We start from the raw sequence: 19,497 nt of genomic DNA, 5'->3' as shown, positions 1-19,497 counted from the left end.
AGGATAATAAAAAAGTAACTCAATCAATAGATAGATAGATAGATAGATAGATAGATAGATATGTAAGGCACTATATAATACGTGATAGATAGATAGATAGATAGATAGATAGATAGATAGATAGATAGATAGATATGTAAGGCACTATATAATACGTGATGGATAGATAGATAGATAGATAGATAGATAGATAGATAGATAGATAGATAGATATGTAAGGCACTATATAATACGTGATAGATAGATAGATAGATAGATAGATAGATAGATAGATAGATAGATAGATAGATAGATAGATAGATATGTAAGGCACTATATAATACGTGATAGATAGATAGATAGATAGATAGTAAAGGCACTATATGATAGATAGATAGATAGATAGATAGATAGATAGATAGATAGATAGATAGATAGATAGTAAAGGCACTATATGATAAATAGACAGATAGATAGATAGATAGATAGATAGATAGATAGATAGATCACAAACCGTCACTCACAGTTGTTTGCCAGTAGCTTGTCAAATGATTCCCGCCACTGCAGTGCTTCATCCACAGAAGGTCTGCAAAATCGAAAAGGTTAGAAGATTAGCAGCATTCTGAGATGAGTTTAATTTGAAGACCTCCAAAATACATTAAGGTCAAGTTCATTTCCTTCTCTCCCAGACATGGATGTATGCTAGCTTTCTTTGAAATTCTACTCTTTTTCCTCTTTTTCCATATATATATGTCTTTTGGTTACTTGGTAAAGACCTGTGTATCTGTTCTTTATTAAATATAATAAATAAAAATAAAGATTAATCAACAGAGTTATTTCTTGTAAAATAGATTGTGAAAATTGCCATATGTAAATAGATCTTGGTTAATTTATTAAGGTAATGCACTCACTGTTATTTTTTTTTGCTTATTAATATTGTACGCTGTTTTACAAATCTAAATAGATCAATTCAGAAGGGCAGTCTACACACTAGAAATGGTTACATTAATTAGTGAATAGTATCTTTAGGCTTTCTAAATGGTTAGATTATTGCTATTTTACTTTAATTTAAATTTTGAGATAAAGCTGTCTGTGAAGGATAATATACAATGGACAGTAATTGCTGATGGAGTAACTAGATGGGTCATAATTTGGGCCTCTGACAGGCGTTATTACCAGTAAACCCTGAAAGGCCAATCCATTGCCTCATTATGTCATAACAGACTGCATAAGGTTGCTTTGTTGGTGACATGGGCTCATTTCTTAGGCTGCTGTCTGTTGTCTTTGTCTCCTTTTGTCACAATGGTTCTTTATAGTTCCAACCTCATCTCAAATATTGACATACTGTATCACTATAACTTCTGGGTGCCTTTTACAGAAGCTTTGTTCTCTCTCTGTTTTTTTTTCTTTTTTTATTATTAGTGAATATATATAAACTACAAGAAAAAAATTAAAGGAATGCTTTGAAAACACATCAGATCTCAATGGGAAAAAAAATCCTGCTGGATATCCATCCATCCATTATCCAACCCACTATATCCCAACACAGGGTCACGGGGGTCTGCTGGAGCAAATCCTAGCCAACACAGGGAGCAAGGCAGGAACAGACCCCGGGCAGGTTGCCAGCCCACCGCAGCCTGCTGCCTATCAATACTGATATGGACTGATTTGGTGATGTGTTAGGAATGAAAGGATGCCACATCATTTGATGGAAATGAAAATTATTAACCTCTAGGGAACTGAATTCAAAAACTTCCCAAAAATCAAAGTGAAAAAATGACGTAGCAGGCAGGCTAGTCCATTAGGCCGAAATTTCATTGCAGCAACTCCTAATCATACTCAATAGTTTCTATGGCCCCCACGTGCTTGTATGAATGCCTGACAATATCCAAATGAGACGACGGATGGTGTCCTGGGGGATCTCCTCCCAGATCTGGACCAGGGCGTCACTGAGCTCCTGGACAGTCTGAGGTCCAACCTGGTGGTGTCGGATGGACCGAAACATAATGTCACACCCAGAGGTGTTCTATTGGATTGAGGTCTGGCGAGTGAGCGTGAGTTTGTCCACTTTTCACGAGAGAACTATTTAACAGATTTAGATTGTTTCTTTTTTTTTTTCTAGAATTTGCTTGAACACTCCGGTTGATTTTGCAACTTCTCTCACCAAGCTAAAAATCATAGTTTGCTTGTAGTAGCGATATATTTGCGGTAATCCGGGACAGAGGCTGCGGGCTGAGGATAGGAGAAGCGTGACGTCAAGAGTAGGGAGCCGGGCAAGACCCTCCTCACTGTCCTGTTTCACTACTATGCAGGCAGAGCCATGGAGGGCGGCTAGTTTAAAATAAGGCTAAAATGTGTAATCCAGACATTGAAATACTGACTGTCAGAATTCATCCACGATATTGTCTAGGGAGATAAGCTACACCATATTGTTTTCTTCTTCAGCTTTTCCCAACTTCTATGTGGGGTCAATGTGCTTGATCAACCTTCTCCCAACGGCTCAGTCCTGCACCTCCACATAAGTCATACCCTCTTCCTTCAGATCTTCATTTATTTTATTTATCCACCTTCACTTTCTTGTCCCCTGTACTTCCATTCCCATCACTCTTTTGCTCACATATGTATTGTCTCTCCTCATCACATGTCCATACCACTTCAGTCTACTTTCCTGTAATTTCTTGATATCTCCCTGCTGTACCTCTGATTGTCTTATTTCTTATTCTGTCCAACTTACTTCTTCTTATGCACTCCTCTTACTGCCCGTGTCTCAGCTCAATATAACATTACTGGTCTCACCACGGTCTTAGAAACCTGACCTTTAACCTTCGCCTTAATCCTTTGATCACCCAATACTCCTGCATACTCTATGGGTTATCTCTGCATCTAGTTTCTTGGGCTACCACTGATCCTAGATATTTAAATTCTTTTTAATAACTATCCTTGCAGGCTTACATGTCATATATATTACACCCTCACCCATTGATTAATGTTCATATCCCTCCCTTTGCAAGCAGGTATTCAGCAGCAGAATGGTTCACTTTGTTACCAACACTCTGTTGATGAATCATTCCAACCCTGTGGTGGCGACTTAAACTTTGGTAGGAACAATAACAGACTTCCATGAGTATATATGTCAGGTTTTATTCATGAACACAACAAGCCTTTAAATGTTTGTCTGTTGAAGAGGTGGGCAGATCTGACCACAATCTGCCTGATCCCCATTACTCCCACCTACAAGCTTTTTTAGAACATTAGAACACTATAGACGAGAACAGGCCATTCAGCCCAACCAAGCTCGCCAGTCCTATCCACTTATTTCCTCCAAGAAAACATCAAGTCGAGTTTTGAAAGTCCCTAACGTCTTACTGTCTACCACACTACTTGATCTCTGATTCCAAGTGTCTATCGTTCTTTGTGTAAAGAAAAACTTCCTAATGTTTGTGCAAAATTTACCCTTAACAAGTTTCCAACTGTGTCCCCGTGTTCTTGATGAACTCATTTTAAAATACAAGTCTCGATCCACTGTACTAGTTCCCTTCATAATTTTAAACACTTCAATCATGTCACCTCTTAATCTTCTTTTCTTTAAACTGTAAAGGCTCAACTCTTTTAATCTTTCCTCATAATTCAACCCCTGTAGCCCTGGAATCAGCCCAGTCGCTCTTCTCTGGACATTTTCTTGTGCTGCTGTGTCCTTTTTGTAGCCTGGAGACCAAAACTGCACACTCAGTACTCCAGATGAGGTCTTACCAGTGTGTTACAAAGTTTGAGCAGAACCTCCTTGGATTTTTACTCCACACATCGCACTATATATCCTAACATTCTGTTAGCCTTCTTAATGGCTTCTGAACACTGTTGGGAAGTCAATAGCTTAGTGTCCACTACGACTCCTAAATCCTCCTCATAAGGTGTACTCTCGATTTTCTGACCGCCCATTGTGTATTCAAACCTAACATTTTTACTTCCTATGTGTAATTCTTTACATTTACTGACATTTAAATTTAATCTGCCACAAATCTGCCCAAGCCAGTATGCTGTCCAAGTCTTTCTGTAATGATATAACGGATTCCAAATTATCTGCTAATCCACCTATCTTGTTATCATCTGCAAATTTAACCAGCTTGTTACTTATATTCCTATCTAAATCATTTATATATATTAAAAATAGCAGCAGCCCCAGCACTGCCCCCTGCTGGTCACCACTCTTAACATCCGCCAGTTCTGATGAGGTTCCTCACATTATCACCCTCTGCTTCCTGTGTCTGAGCCAATTCTGCACCCAGCTCCCACTTCTTTTAATTTGATGCCCAACCTCTCATGTGGCACCTTATCATATATATTTTATTAGACAGCAACAGCTCTCTTATTATCTAAGCCTGAAGTTTTTGTGTGTTTGGGAGCATTGATGTTTGTTATAATATTTATATCTTCCACATTTTCTTGTCCTTCCTTGAAACGTTTGTGCCACTCAAAAACTTGTGGACGAGACAAACTGTTATTACTGTATACTGTTTTTTATCATTTCAGAAGTTTCTGTGGCTGTTTTGTTCACTTTCGCGAGAAATTTGATGTTGATACACTGTTCGAATTTTTTCACCCAGCATTATTCAGTTTCTTGCAACAGCAATTTTAACTCCATTTCAAAGTGATCCAAAGTCTCGTTTATACCTCGTGTCTTCTCAGTAAACTTGTATCTCGCGAATACCGTCATTCGTGGTAGGCATGACAAACGGCAGTGTGTCTATAAACTTAATGTAAAGTTATGGTTCACGCCGTGCTTTGTTTCCGCAGTATGATGCATTGAGAGAACTTCCCATTTGCTTGGAATGCAAAGTGTGATTAAATGCGTTATTTTTTAATGCGTTATGGAGCACATGCATCGAAGCTTCTCAGCTGTGCTTGTGCTAAGAAAAGGAAACATTTTAAAAATAACACGATTGTCAATGTAACCTTTTGTAAGTAGTGCCTGGAGAAATCAGAGTGTGGAGAAACTCTAGAGACAGCGTGTGTATTAACTTGTGGATTTTTCTGTGAGTATTGGTGCACAGCCCCTCCCCAGCAATTTTAACTTTGTTACAAAGTGATCAAAACTCTCATTTATATCCTGCGTCCTCTCATTAAACTTGTATCCCGCATTAGTCATGGGCATGACAAACGCCAGCGGCAGCCTGTCTATGAACTTAATTTAAACTTTAGGTTTACACCGTGCTTTGTTTCTGAAGTAGCTGCAGTCATGAATATGCTTCACTCGCTCGCTTCTTATTGTTTCGCTGCCTTCTCAATTGTATAATGCATGTTTTCTTCAGCACGTTTTGGAGTTCTTCCGTGTTTTCTACGTCCTGCGCTCACAGTCAGTTCACATGATTACGTGAGAGGCGTGATGATGTCACACGATACTCCGTCCCCCACGGCCATCCAGCTGAACTCCATTACAGTATATGCAGAAAAATAGGTTCCAGTTATGACCATTACGCGTAGAATTTCAAAATGAAACCTGCCCAACTTTTGTAAGTAAGCTGTAAGGAATGAGCCTGCCAAATTTCAGCCTTCTACCTACACAGGAAGTTGGAGAATTAGTGATGAGTGAGACAGTCAGTCAGTGAGGGCTTTGCCTTTTATTAGTATAGATTTGCTTCTTTTCAGCTTCACTCTAACTTTATAAAATTAGAGCAAGGCGCCATCTCCTGACTCTGAATCGTTTGTGAAGTAGACTTTGCCTGCCGTTTAGTTTCTGGTTCAAACACCAAAGATGAGAACAGCATAGTAGTAGTTTCTTGTTTTGCGGTCTAATACATTTACTTTCAGGGCTGATGTTGACTTTTATCAAAAGGAGCAGTTGACGATGGTAATCGACTGTAAACTGTGACAAAACCAACCATAATGTTTTAGTTGGACACTCGTTCCTGGAAGGAGAGTTAGATTCATTGGTTTTGACAGAGATTTCCTGCACTTGCGTGAGTTGCAAGGCGCAAACAACGTAAAGCGTAAAGCAAAATACTCAGTGGATGACGTTTTGCCTATTATCTCCAAACTGGTCTATGACTTGTCGAACTCAGATTTTTAAACAAGTAATCAAAAATAATTGTGAAGTTCCAGCTTCAGTTGATTGGTCCTCAGCTAATCATTGTACTGACAATGTTCGCCAGGGAGGACTGCCACTTACCAATGATAAGAGGTAGAAACCAGATTGTAATGCACTGCAACTGTGTCCCAGCCACGCAAAGACAGCCTGGCAGCAAGCCTGTCGCACATTCTTGGCAAACTGGCAGCCACAGCATGCAGCAACAGACGTTTTTTTTTTCATTTCTGTGTGAAACCATTGCTTTTCAGAAACTATGTTTTTTGGAAAAAATATTCAGCCCTCAAATAGTTAATAATCCTATTTTTTCATTTTGTCTAATTGTGAGTTAAGATCGATTTACTTTGTGAGGGCTGATTTGATGTCTTTGGTCTCCTTCCAGAGGCTGCATCACGACATAGAGAGCGTGTGATGCTTTAAAGGTTAGCAGCTGTGAATTGTCAAGGTTGGCAGTGCATTTTAAACACCTTTACAAAACAGCATCTGATTCAACGCCGATAGTTGATTTGATTAACATAAGTGGTCCAAAGCACTGCAACAAGTGCAAGCAGGCATCTGGTACACCTTAATCTGGTCATCTTGTAAAAAAGCTTAAATCGAAATAAAATTAGTTTCTCTTTGAGAAAAAAAAGGATCCTTTGTGAAAGACAGCAGATGCCCCTGCAGTGGGAACTTGGCGTGACCAATTATTTACATTTATATCAGTTTAAATCCTTCTAATTGAAACCAGTGCTGTGTTTCATGGTTGAAAGATAGCAGTGGCACGGTGGCCATTGCCACATCAGAGTGGGCATCAATGGCACGCTTGGAACAGAGGGGAATAATATATATATATATATATATATATATATATATATATATATATATATATATAAAATACTTTTTAAAAACCACGCTTATATTAAGTAAAAAATTAGTCTCTCATAAATCACTCGTAAAATAAAAGGTGGGAACTTTTGCTAAGATTTTAAGAAGTGTTTTTTGAATGTTGATTGATGAAAAGCGCTCATGCTTTTATTTTACGAGTGATGTATGAGTGACTTATTTTTTACTTTTTAGTACACTTTTTAACTTAATATAGGCATGCTTTGTAAAAAAACATTTTTATATATATGTTATTTTCAACTTTTTAGTCTTGGGTTTTAGTATAACTTTGTAATCAATATTTTAACACGTTACTATCGCCATCTATTGGTGAAATCTTGAACTATTCTTCATATGAAAATTTCATTTCTTAATTAACATGGATTAATTGATCAATTAGTGAAACTGATTATTGATTCATGCATTGTCATGAGTAGTGAGTAAGTGTGCAAAATTTCAAGTCATTTGATCAATATGAAGTGGGTTAAATATCGATTACAAGATTTGTACCAGACAACAAACAGGTGAAGTTAAAAGAAGTGTGGTAAGTACAAAATGGTGCTTGTTAAATAAAACACGTCATGTTTAGGTTGTGTTGATTTTAGGGTTACTTTAGGGTTATTTAGATAAGATGTAAGCCTTTATGTGGATAAACTTGTAATATCCCATGTAGTGGGGCTGTGACATCAGACTCCACTTTAGATATCTGGCAGTTCATGGACAGGACAGGATCAGAGGAGAGATGAAACTCAGACAAAAATGTCGGGCAAAATAAAGGTGCAAATTTATTATAAGAGTGCTGTGTAACAAAAACAAACCAGTGTTTGGAGGGGCTTTATTACACAGTCATTCTGCACTTGCATGAGGGGCGAGCAGCCATGAAGCCATGCTGACTGTTCAGTAAAAATCCTGTTCTTGCCATGTGCTGCTCAATCTTATCTTTAATAATTCCTTTCATTAATTTACTTTTGATGCATGTTAAGCTTACTGGCCTGTAGTTGCTGGGATCACCTTTTTATATAATGGGATAATATTTAACATTTTCTAGTCTTTCGGAATTCACCCAGTGTGCAGTGACTTCCTAAAAATATGCGTCAAACGTTTATATATGTACTCAAAATATTCTCTGGTGATCTGTTTGATTTCAGCCTATTTAATCTCAGCAGCACTTCTCCCTCTACACTTTCTAACGTACTCAGTCCCTCCTTAGTGGTCCCTGTTACTGCTGGGAGGTTATCTTGTTCTGCTACATGTAAAGACTTCTGAGAAATACACGTTTAGAGCATCTGCTATAACACTGCTTGTATTTTTTAATTCCCATTTACTATTCCTGATGTACTTCACCTCCTCCTTGCCTGTTCTTGTACTGTAGTGTAAAATACTGAAAGCATCTCTTTGGGTCAGCTTTTGCCTTATCTGCTTTGCTGGACTTTTTTCTTCATACATTTAAAACAGTAAGTGCCTTTTAACTTAACTATTGATTCCTCTAGTTAAATTTTTAACCTCCGAGCAGTAAAAGGGACTACAAAGAGGTACTGAGTGATTTAGAAAATGTAGAGAGAGAGAAGTGCTGCTGAGATTAAATAGGCTGAAATCAAACAGATCACCAGAGAATATTTTGAGTAGATATATAAACTTTTGACGCATGTTTTTATATTTTCCTCAAGTTCTTAAGGACATTAGTGAGTACTGTAACAATCGGCTGGGACCCTTGCTTAGCCGGCACACACAGAGATTGGAAGGACCAGGAGAGGACCAGTATCTACCCCTGAACACGAGAGAGCATCTGCCCTGGTGGGTGTCGGGGCCACAGGAACACAGCTTGGAAGCTCAACCCTGCGGGGCCCGTAGCCAACACCAGGGGGTACCTGGACATTTGCTAAGCCCTGAACTGCTGCACTTCTGCCACACAAGGAAGTGATGCCAGAACAGGAACCAGGCACACCCGGAGTTCTTCTGGGTGCTCAGGCATCACTTCTGCCACACCAGGAAGTGCTGTAAGAGGTCATCAACGAGCACGTGGAGCACATCTGGGTACAATATAAAAGGGGCCACCTCACACCATTCGGGGAGCCGGAGTCAGGAGGCTGAGGACGAAGTTTTCAGGAGAGGAGTGGAGGCGGCAAAGAAAAAAGAGAAGAAAGAAAAGAAGGAAAAGGACTGAGCATTGTGAGGTTTGTGTACTGTGTGCATTGTGTTGTATTAAGAATAAACGTGTGTGTTTTGGGACTTCTGTGTGTCCTATATCTGTCTGTGGCTGGGCTGAACTTCCACAGTACATGTATAAACCTTTGACGCATACAGTATGTATCTCAAATTTCATTTTTGTCTAAAGCTATTTCTCCTAAGGACTTTTATGCAATACAATGCAATTTATTTTCGTATAGCCCAAAATCCTACAAGCAGTGCCACAATGGGCTTTAACAGGCCCATCCTCTTGACAGCCCCCGAGTCTTGACTCTCTAAGAAGACAAGGAAAAACTCCCAAAAAAACCCTAGTAGGGAAAAAATGGAAGAACCCTCGGGAAAGGCAGTTCAAAGAGAGACCTCTTTCCAGGTAGTTTGGACATGCAGTAGAAGTCAAAAAGAGGGGGGTCAATACAATACACAGTACAGAAAAACACGAGTAATTGTCAAAGGATTGAGGATTATTTGTGTTTTGAGGACTTTGATCACATCAGTAACAAAGCTGATTCTTAAATGAAGCATAAATGAGAATTTCTCTTGAGTCTCAAGAGCCATCAAAGATCAGCCTTTCCACAGTATATTTTCCTATGGGACTACCAGATGTATGGTGCATTGTAAAAGCAGACTTTGTTAAAGTGAAAATGTAAAAGGTGTGATGGCAGCCCTGCGGCACGTGACAATGCTTTGCAGGCCACGTCTCCTGCCGATTCCATTGTGCCCTCTTCTTATGCAATTGGATACAGGGGGCCACTCCAGTGACGTGCGGTGGGGTTCATGGCTGGTGAGGCACTGACTCCTTCAGGGTCAGATTTACAAATATAGGAACCCAAAAAAGTAGCTTATTTACTATTCAGTTGACTACTGGTTATGCTTCAAATCTCACCAGAATTCTTTACACACACATAAGTATAAGGTACTTATTTGGCTAAGAAAGAACATTACATTTATAGCGGCGAGAGAGACACATTTACTCTGCATCCTCCATGACTTCTAAATTTGCCGTTGCAATTCCACAATTCATACCCATTCAATACAAATGAAAGTACTGAGTGGTGTACAAAAAAAAAAGAATTTGAAATATTTAGTTGATTTAAAAAGCTCTTAATTCTGATGTTTTAATCAATTTTAGCAGAGACTGTTCAACAAAAGGATAAGAAAAACAAAATACTTTATTTAAGGTCATAATTTAGTTTTTAAATGTTGGATTGTTTTTTTCTTAGTCTGATCCCATTTTTTTTTTTTTTATAAAATTGAAAACCATTTACGTTCTTACTTTTATTTGTAAATGAAGTCCTGGCACCTATCCTTCTCCACAAAAATCTCTGTCACTTTCTTGTAAAAGTCTGCATTATTTTCCTTTGAAATCCATTTTTGGCAGTCAGTCAGAACGAAAAATGAAAATAAATGGACCGCTGCAATGCACTTGACTTTCGATATTGCTAACTTATTGGCGCCTCTGCGTAGAAGAACAGCAACAATGAGCACCTGTTGGGCTCACATGCGCCCCCTTCAGGGAGGCACAGTACTGTCTGCCTCACCCTGTGCTTTTTCATTGCAGTTTTGTGTCTGATCAGTAAGCCTAAATATGTCACACACATTCATTAAAGAGGCGGCACGGTGGCACAGTGGTAGTGCTGCTGCCTCGCAGTAAGGAGACCTGGGTTCGCTTTCTGGGTCCTCCCTGCGTGGAGTTTGCATGTTCTCCCCTTGTCTGCATGGGTTTCCTCCGGGTGGTCCGGTTTCCTCCCACAGTCCACAGACATGTAGGTTAGGTGCATTAACAATCCTACATTGACACTAGTGTGTGCTTGGTGTGTGTGTATGTGTGTGTGTGTGTGTGTACCCTGTGGTGGGCTGGTGCCCTGCCTGGGGTTTGTTCCTGCCTTGCACCTTGTATTGGCTGGGATAGGGAGTCCAGCAGGCCTACGTGACACTATGTTAGGATATAGCAGGTTGGAAAATGACTAACTGACATTCATTAAAGATATTAGCAAGACTGTGGAAAGTCAGGGTGTATAATAAACGTGCCTGCAAAGCTTATATTGGCGACATACAGAGAGACAGTGACAGGCACGCGCCAATTGCACGCATCAGCCCCGTGTGTGAGGGAGAGCGCAGTCCGAGGGGAGGTGAGGCTCGTTGCTCCCGCACCTCGCGTTTCTCGCCTGTATATGACATATTTAAATGTGTTTTATTGTAATTTAAGTTTTAGTTTGTGTTTAGAATGTTGTAACTAAAGCTTGCCATTAGAAATACAAGAAGCTTAAAAAGATGACCTTTTTTTTCGGATTTACACCGTCAAATGTTTATTTGTTCAGCATTTAAATTCCATCTATCAAATGTTCAATACATTTTTATAAACTGAGCTTACTGACATTTACTGAATGTAATTAGGAAGCACTAAACCACATTAGGTGCTACTAGAATTCAAGGTAACTACTTGTCTAGAAAACTCCTTCAGTTCCAGTAAGAAGTCCCACCACTGAGTTTTAGTAAAGAAGAAGGAGTTCAGAGGTGTTGTTGTGAAGTATTGAGCTTTGCCGTCATGCTCTTTGACACTTCCATAATATACAGTATATGGATATCTGATGACACTAATAAAAAAATGAATGATTGAAAACATTTAACTATGTCCTTGACTCCTACATTCACTAACGTATTGCTCCGCTCGCCGGTGTCTTCTTTGCAGATGAGCTCGGATGCTCCAACTTGATGAAGAGTCAATAGAACGCTTATAATAATTTTAACAGAATGGAAAATACTTACAGTATTATTATGGAGCTGCCCCGTGTTTAAAGCTTGCATTTTATTTATTTATTTTTCTTAAATAGCACTTGGCTTCGACTGAAACAGCTGCTGTCGAGCGTGCACTTTGCTGCCCCGGTCTAAGCGAACATGTAGCCAGCAGCTGAGAAATAACACCAGTGTCTGCCGAGAGCTTTGGCAGGCAGCGAATGTTTGGATAAGAGCCTTCTGGGAATGTGACTTGCACATCTGGAAAGCGCCTCTGCACGTCGACATTTCACTTTGCCCTCCTCGCTCCCTGTTGGCTCGGTCCATTCATAGCACTACAGGGATGTCTTCTTTTATTATGTGTCATCGGTGTGCGAGGGACAACAAAGGCGAGAGACCCCTGTGGTAAATGCAGCCCATTTAATCCTTTTCTGTTGTATTGTGTTCATTTAAATTAGACTTCCCTTCAGCCATTGTTGTTTAAAATTGGATGATCAAGTTTTTTTGTCTATTTTAGAAGCATTGTGGCTAGGCACATTGACAAGTACAAGTCTGCTGTAATGGAACTGAGCATTAAGGGAATAAGACCTCATTGAGCAGAACAATGCCAGTCATTGCAGAGTGCCCTCAGTCCCCAGAAGTGTTAATATATAAAAACTCAGATAGATAGATAGATAGATAGATAGATAGATAGATAGATAGACAGATATTGATACACACATACATTCTGAAATCCACATAATCATATTCAGAGTAACAGTAATGAAATTTAACATAACTCTTCTGATGATTTATACCCAGCAACCTGGTGGATTTGTGGCAATTAAGTAAGAATACTTTAAAATGCTTCATTTGTGCTAATCTCAGTGTAACTGACCAATTTTATTTTATATTTAAAATATACAGACACCCAAACCCCAGAAGCAACTGACACAATCACAGTCATGGGTACAATTAAAAATTTATTTTTTCTTCCAAATACCTTTTTATAAGGAAAGAATCACATAATGGACACTGAATCCTCTCTATTCTTTCTTCTCCTTTAAACTCCTCTCCAGACTCCCCTTCCTTCAACAATTGTTGCCATCTTCCTCCTGACTCTGACTTAAAATGAGTGTGGATGAGCGGCTCCATTTATCTTGGACCTGGGAGTACTTGTGGTGCCAGTCAATTGAAAGTTCCCTTAAACAGGGAGTGTAACTACCTGTAGCACCCTCTTGTGGCACCCAAATACCCCAGCAAAGTTGCCTAATGGCACAACAAATCCTATGATGCCTTGCAGTTATGGGAATGGGTGCTAAAGCCTAGGGATACTGCCATCTACCTATGTGGGGAGGCATATTTCTCTGAGACTGATTCCCCTTTCATTGTTCAGTCATAATGGCCTCCTGGCCGGTTAAGAGAATGATACCAATCCCAGCTGGGACACCCCTGTCCTTACATGTGTTCCTTCACAATATATACACACACACACACACATATATACATATACAAAAACTGGTCACTATGTAGAAGATGCTTAAAATGAAAACCTGCAGCCACTCTGGCCCTCCAGGACCAGAGTTGGACACCCGTGTCTTAAAGAACTCTTCCCAATGGGACGACATGCCGAAGAGCATCCCAAAGCATGATTGACGCATCTGTGGAAGACAGCTTTACTGTTGCCAGGGCAACCGCAAGCTCCCAGCATTGCAGCGGCTTGCAGCGAAAGCAAATCTGTGATGATTGCAGTCACCCTATAAGTGTGTGTCATCGATGGGTGATGCAAGAAACATTATACAGTAAATGCAGGGCACAGGATTACTTGGCCACTAACCTGGTCATAACCCTGCCTGACTGCTGTGTCTGTGTATAAGAGAGTGGTAGATCCTGCTACAGTAAATAACCATGCTGTTCCTGTTTCAAGCTGAATAAAAGCTGGTTTTGCTAAAGTACTGAGACTCACCCTCGTGTTTTGGGGTGCAAGACAGGGACTCACACATCACTATATATATATATATATATATATATATATATATATATATATATATATATATATATATATATATATATATAGATATAGATATATTTGCAATGCTATGTACTGTGAGATTTTTGCGCTCTTTTGAGAGCCTTCCCAATGATGCTGCACACCAAAACACAATTGATGCGTCTGTCGAGGGTTGCTTGTCCTTTGCCAAGGCATCCGCAGGTTCACAGTTTTACCAAAGCAACTACAAGTTCTCAGCCTCCCTGTGTAACACGTCTGTCGCCCGATGGGTGATGCAAGGAACTTTCTAACCCAGCCACTGACCTGGCTCCTTCCCTGCTTGTTTGCTGTGTCTCTGTGTGTATTGAATTGTCAGCTCCTGTTTCAATAAATACACTGACTGTTCCTGTTTTCATTGGGATGAAGTTGGTTTTCTTGAAGCCTTTCGACTTGGTGTCTTCTACAGGATATGTGTCACAATACCTTTTTACTTAAGTATTTGTATTGTGTTTGTTTTAACTCTTCTGTTGAGATATGCAAATAAGAACTTGATTGTAAGGTATATACATGAAAGAACTATTGACTTGACTTGATGTGATCAGTCGTGGAGCCATCCATTCTCTAGTCCTTTTTTTTGTACTGAACAAAAGCTTAGCTTAATGTGGTGGCCGTGACCTGGCTGGGGATTAAAACCTAAAGTCATTGTGACACCACACCACACACCACAGGATCTACATATGGATCATTTATGTGTCCATTTTCTGAGCTCTGTCCAGCACCATTGGGTGTAAGGCAGGAACACTGAGACACCTAGCAGCTTGTCTATGGACTCTGGGCGAAACCCCACACAAACACAGGAAGAAGATACCGACTTCACAGTTAACAGGGTCTGTGCAGTGTGAGATGACAACACTGCCTAGTGTGCTTCATCACCAGTCATCTATGTCTTATATAGCGTCTTCACAGCAACACTCTCCTGAGGTGTTTTAAAAGGCACGAGAACACAACACAATACAACACAACAAGGTGGACTTCTGTCTACAGTAGTGGACTGATTGTGAAGTGCTGACTCTAAACAGGTTAGACTTCACGTTATTTCCTTCATGTTATATACAGTATGTCTTGTGTCACATGCGTGTGCATGGAAGGCAGCTAAAAATGGCTCGAAAGAAGGTAATTCCTGATTAGACCAGGGGTAACAGAGTGCACTGACCTTTTCTCCTTTTTCCCTGCAGACCAAGTGCGAGAAATTCCGCCTAGGCCTTTTAACTTTACTTCCAGTTCCACCCCTTGAAGACGTCACTTTCCGGTTCCACCTGTGAGGATTTAACTTCCAGTTCCACCCCTTGAAGACGTCAGTTTCTGGTTCCACCCCTGAAGACGTCACTTTCCGGTTCCACCCGTGAAGATGTAACTTCCAGTTCCACCCCTTGAAGACGTCACTTTCTGGTTCCACCCCTGAAGACGTCACTTTCTAGTTCCACCCCTGAAGATGTCACTTTCTGGTTCCACCCCTGAAGCTTTAACTTCCAGTTCCACCCCTTAAAGACGTCACTTTCTAGTTCCATCCCTGAAGATGTCACTTTCCGGTTTCACCACGAAGACGTAACTTCCGGGTCTACCCCTGAATACATTATTTCCATTCCCAAACCCTGAAGACGTCACTTCCTCCTTACGACTTTATATCCCACCCTATCTGTACCAAACCTCAGTTCTGTTTTGAACTCTTGTCTGTAAAGACCATTTTTTCTGCAACCTCTTTCTTAAATTTTGCAGCTATTTCCAAGTATAAGGGAGGCTGCCCCAGACCTCTTTTTGTGTCAATTTATCTTTAAATGCACACTATTGTTACACTTTACCCGCAATAACACCCTGGGATCAGTCAGTTCAAATAAATGGCTTGTTGATTGTCATTCAGACTTGACAAGCCTTACTTACATCACGCCCAAAACAATAAGATGAGCCCACGTGCCATTTTGCATTTGCAATCATTACAAAGCTGCAGCCGGAATGAGTTATTCTTCATATGGCAAGAGAGTTCAGTCCAAACAATAACAGCATTCGGGCACCAAAGCCAAATCTTACACCTCACTATGCATGCAACTATTTATAGCTCCGTTATAAATGAGCTGTCTCCTCATTTCTGTAGCATTTATTAGGTGACTCAGATATTAACATCTGGGGAAAAATTTGACGATGGATTTATTTACAGCTGAATTTATTACATTTCTATATTTTGTCATGGGAAGTTTCTTATCTCAAGTGCTTACAATTTTGAGTTTAGAGCAATAAAAACAATCCAGGATGGCATAATGCTAAGTGCACTTACTTGCTGTTGGCTCACTTAACGATTAATACTTCAGAAAGTTTAAGGATTGTAATTAACCAAGCCGCTAATGATGTTTCCATTTTACAATCCCCAAAATATTTCACTTTGTTTCATGTATCATTGCAACATTGGGTGGAAGGTAAGAAGAAACACTGTCTCAACAGCATGGACCAGAAGCATTTCTAGTTAAGGCAGAAGCCCAACAAAGTAGTGCTCCGTAGTCCCTGCAGCACCTTCTAGTAGCACCCCCAGAACCCAACAGAGCTGTCCCGAACTCCAACTCCCTATGAGAATCCCTGCGGAGCTGCCACCTAGATAAGAGCATATGAGTATATATATATATATATATACATTTATTATCCAACCCGTTATATCCTAACTACAGGGTCACGGGGGTCTGCTGGAGCCAATCCCAGCCAACACAGGGCGCAAGGCAGGAAACAAGCCTCGGGCAGGGCGCCAGCCCACTGCAGGAGGATATGTATATATATTTATATACACATATATATATATAGTGGCAAAAGGTGCTATATAGGCATCAACCCGACACTAACTGACTGACAACAGAGGCACATATAAAAATAAAAAAAAGGTTTTATTTTGGTCAGCCATGGGGCACGTCTTCCTCATGCCCTATAGGCCCTACACAGTCCCCAAAATACACACCAAAAGAAAACACCCAAAAACCGCACTCTTCTTTCTCCACTCAGGTCGTCCTCCTCCTCCTCCCGACTCTGGCACCTCGAGTAGTGGCTGCAGGCTCTTCTTATAGCCCACCCAGAAGTGCTTCAGGTGATAATTAACCTAATTCAGGCTGCACTTCTAGGTGTGGCTGCATTCCAGCCCGCATGGGTTCGTTTAGCTGTGTAGCTCCTCCTGGTGGTGGCCACAGACCCCAACAGTGCTGAGCCCTGAAGTCCCATGCCTGTGGCCCCGATGTAATCCAGGATGGCTGCCGCCACATGTTCTAGGGGACATAGTGTGCATCCCATGGCTGCTCCCCCGGTCTCAGTGTCAAAGTGGTGCCCCACTATATATATATATATATATATAAATAAAGAATATATATATATATATATATATATATATATATATATATATATACTAGCTGTCTTGGCTCTGCCGACATAGTAGTGAAACAGGACAAACTTTAAAAATCAATAAAAAATGTAATAATTTGTATTGAGAAGAATTTATATTGATAGCTTTCATATTCGAGGACCTCTTGATATATAATATTTTTGGTTTTGCTATCAGGGGCGAGAATGTAGCTGTGATCTCTTTGGCAAAAATGTTAAAAGTTGGCAAGGTATCTCTGGCCAAGCGGAAGGCAGGTATGCTCCAATGTCAAACGTGTTCAGCTCTGACGTATGCTCTGCCAGTGAGCAGGTACCCTCTAAATCACACATAGCTCTGATGTCTCTCTCAAAAACGTCAAACATTACTCCTTAACAGTCTCTAGATGATAATGTCTGCTGAACAAAAAGGTATTCCTAGCTAAACGGAGGCATGGTATGTTCCAACATGTGGCAAGATGGAGACCGGTTCAAACGGAAGATGGTGTGTGAGTGAGGAGGGCACCACCCGTCTTCCCTATCCCCTCAGTCTGCAGCCTGTCTCTCAGAATAAAACTGTGCCGTAGCTGAACTATGATTCTTAGTGTGATGAAATATGTCGCAAAATCCAATGGAATGTTAAAGCAAATTAGAAAAAAAAACAGATCCAAATCCTTTAATTAGTTTTCTCATGAAAAGCGGACAGACAGACAGACAGACAGACAGATTTAATATATTTAAATATATATATATATAAATATATATATTAATATAACTATATATATATATATATATACAGTATATATATACAGTTTATATATTAAACCCACTTAATCTAGACCAGGGTCATGGGCAGATAGCATCAGATACAAGGCAGAAACAAATCCCTGGACAGGGCGCTAGTCCATCGCAGGGTGAGCGCACAAACACACACACACACACACAACAAACAGGCCAATTTCGCCTCACCAATTCACCTAACCTGAATGTCTTTGGACAATGGGAGGAAACCAGAGAACACAGAAGAATGCCATTCAGATACAGGGAGAACAAGCAGACTTCATGGAGGGAGGTCCCGGGACATGAGTCCTGGTTTCTGAGGCAGCTGCACTACCACTGCGCCAAGGTGCAGCCCAAGCATGTATTTGCAAGTATTATATTCTTATACATATAGTTTGTTATTTGACAATATTTGTTCATACAATTGATTGTTCATCATCTTTACAGCTTGTGAGTGGAAGCTGTCCGTGAATCTAGTGGTGCAGATGCCAGTGGTCCTGTACTGTCTGCCCGAAAGTAAGAGAAAGAAAAGCAACTGGGGGATGGTGTGTTGCTTGATAAGAAAATAAATGAATTTAAATGATTTTAGCACAAGGCTACAACTTTACAAAATATGTAAAAAACGAAGGGGTGTGAATACTGCAAAGAGTGGTCCGCACCTTGACAGTACATCGTAGAGGCTCAGGCCCTAGAAACTAAAAGCAGAAGACTGTCGGTTGAGTCCTTTGCCTTACTGTGTAACCCTGAACAAGTCTCTTATGCTGCCTGTGCTCCATCTATAAAAAGATATCGGTAGTGTCAAGACAAGTCACCCTGACCCACCCAAAAATTATCAACCTATGACCTATTTCAGGTCAGAAATAAACTGGCGATGCTCAAGACCTAAAAATTAACATGTGGACTTCTGACAGGTCAGTTAGACAGTTTAGAAATCACACAAGAATGCTGAGCTGGACAGCTGAGTAAAACTCTTAACAGTTGACCTAAACAACCCACAGGGATAAACTCCTCTTCTATTATGGGCTGCAGCTTCAGTGACCTCCTCGAGCTTACATGTGTCAGCGCTCTGCTCTGAAAATGTTCATCAAGTCATAAATAAGTGTGATTTCAAAGTAGTTCAATAAAAAGCTCAAGACCTTTGGCTACTGGTAATTGACATTAGGATAAAAAATAAGGGAATGAAATTAAAAAGATCATCATACATGGAAAGGCACTGGATATGTTTGAGATGTGTTAAGACCGATAATAAGAAAGGGCAAGTACAGAAGATAAGAACAGAATATTCATTTAAGGCTAAATGTTTATTTTTTTAATGAGGTTTGACAGGGTTCACCAGAAACAGTTGCAAAGTTTTAAGTCAGTGGAAAAGAAGAGCAGAGTCTCTGCACCTCTGGTAAGACTTTGCTTTTGTCAGCATGACTGTATTATAGAAGGGTATATGTGAAATATGAAATAAGTTAGACTATTGCGTGTCCCCCTCCCTTCTTGCTGCGCGAGTACAGATGTCTCTTAAAAGATCTAC

At 40.2% G+C, this 19,497-nt stretch overlaps 1 protein-coding gene across 1 annotated transcript in view; it reads right to left on the bottom strand.

Moving 5' to 3' along the window:
- The window catches only part of LOC120515153 (regulator of G-protein signaling 5-like), a 104,368-nt gene that overhangs the window by 39,864 nt on the left and 45,007 nt on the right, over nucleotides 1-19,497 (bottom strand). Inside the window, exon 3 of the mRNA XM_039735906.1 lies at nucleotides 504-565. Within this exon, the coding sequence (XP_039591840.1) occupies nucleotides 504-565 (62 nt within the window). The remainder of the gene's footprint in view (nucleotides 1-503; nucleotides 566-19,497) is intronic.

The sequence above is a fragment of the Polypterus senegalus genome, chromosome 14, assembly GCF_016835505.1.
Source record: "Polypterus senegalus isolate Bchr_013 chromosome 14, ASM1683550v1, whole genome shotgun sequence".
Taxonomy (NCBI): domain Eukaryota; kingdom Metazoa; phylum Chordata; class Cladistia; order Polypteriformes; family Polypteridae; genus Polypterus; species Polypterus senegalus.
The sequence above is the reverse complement of the archived record's forward strand: the minus strand, read 5'-3'. Positions and strand labels throughout refer to the sequence as shown.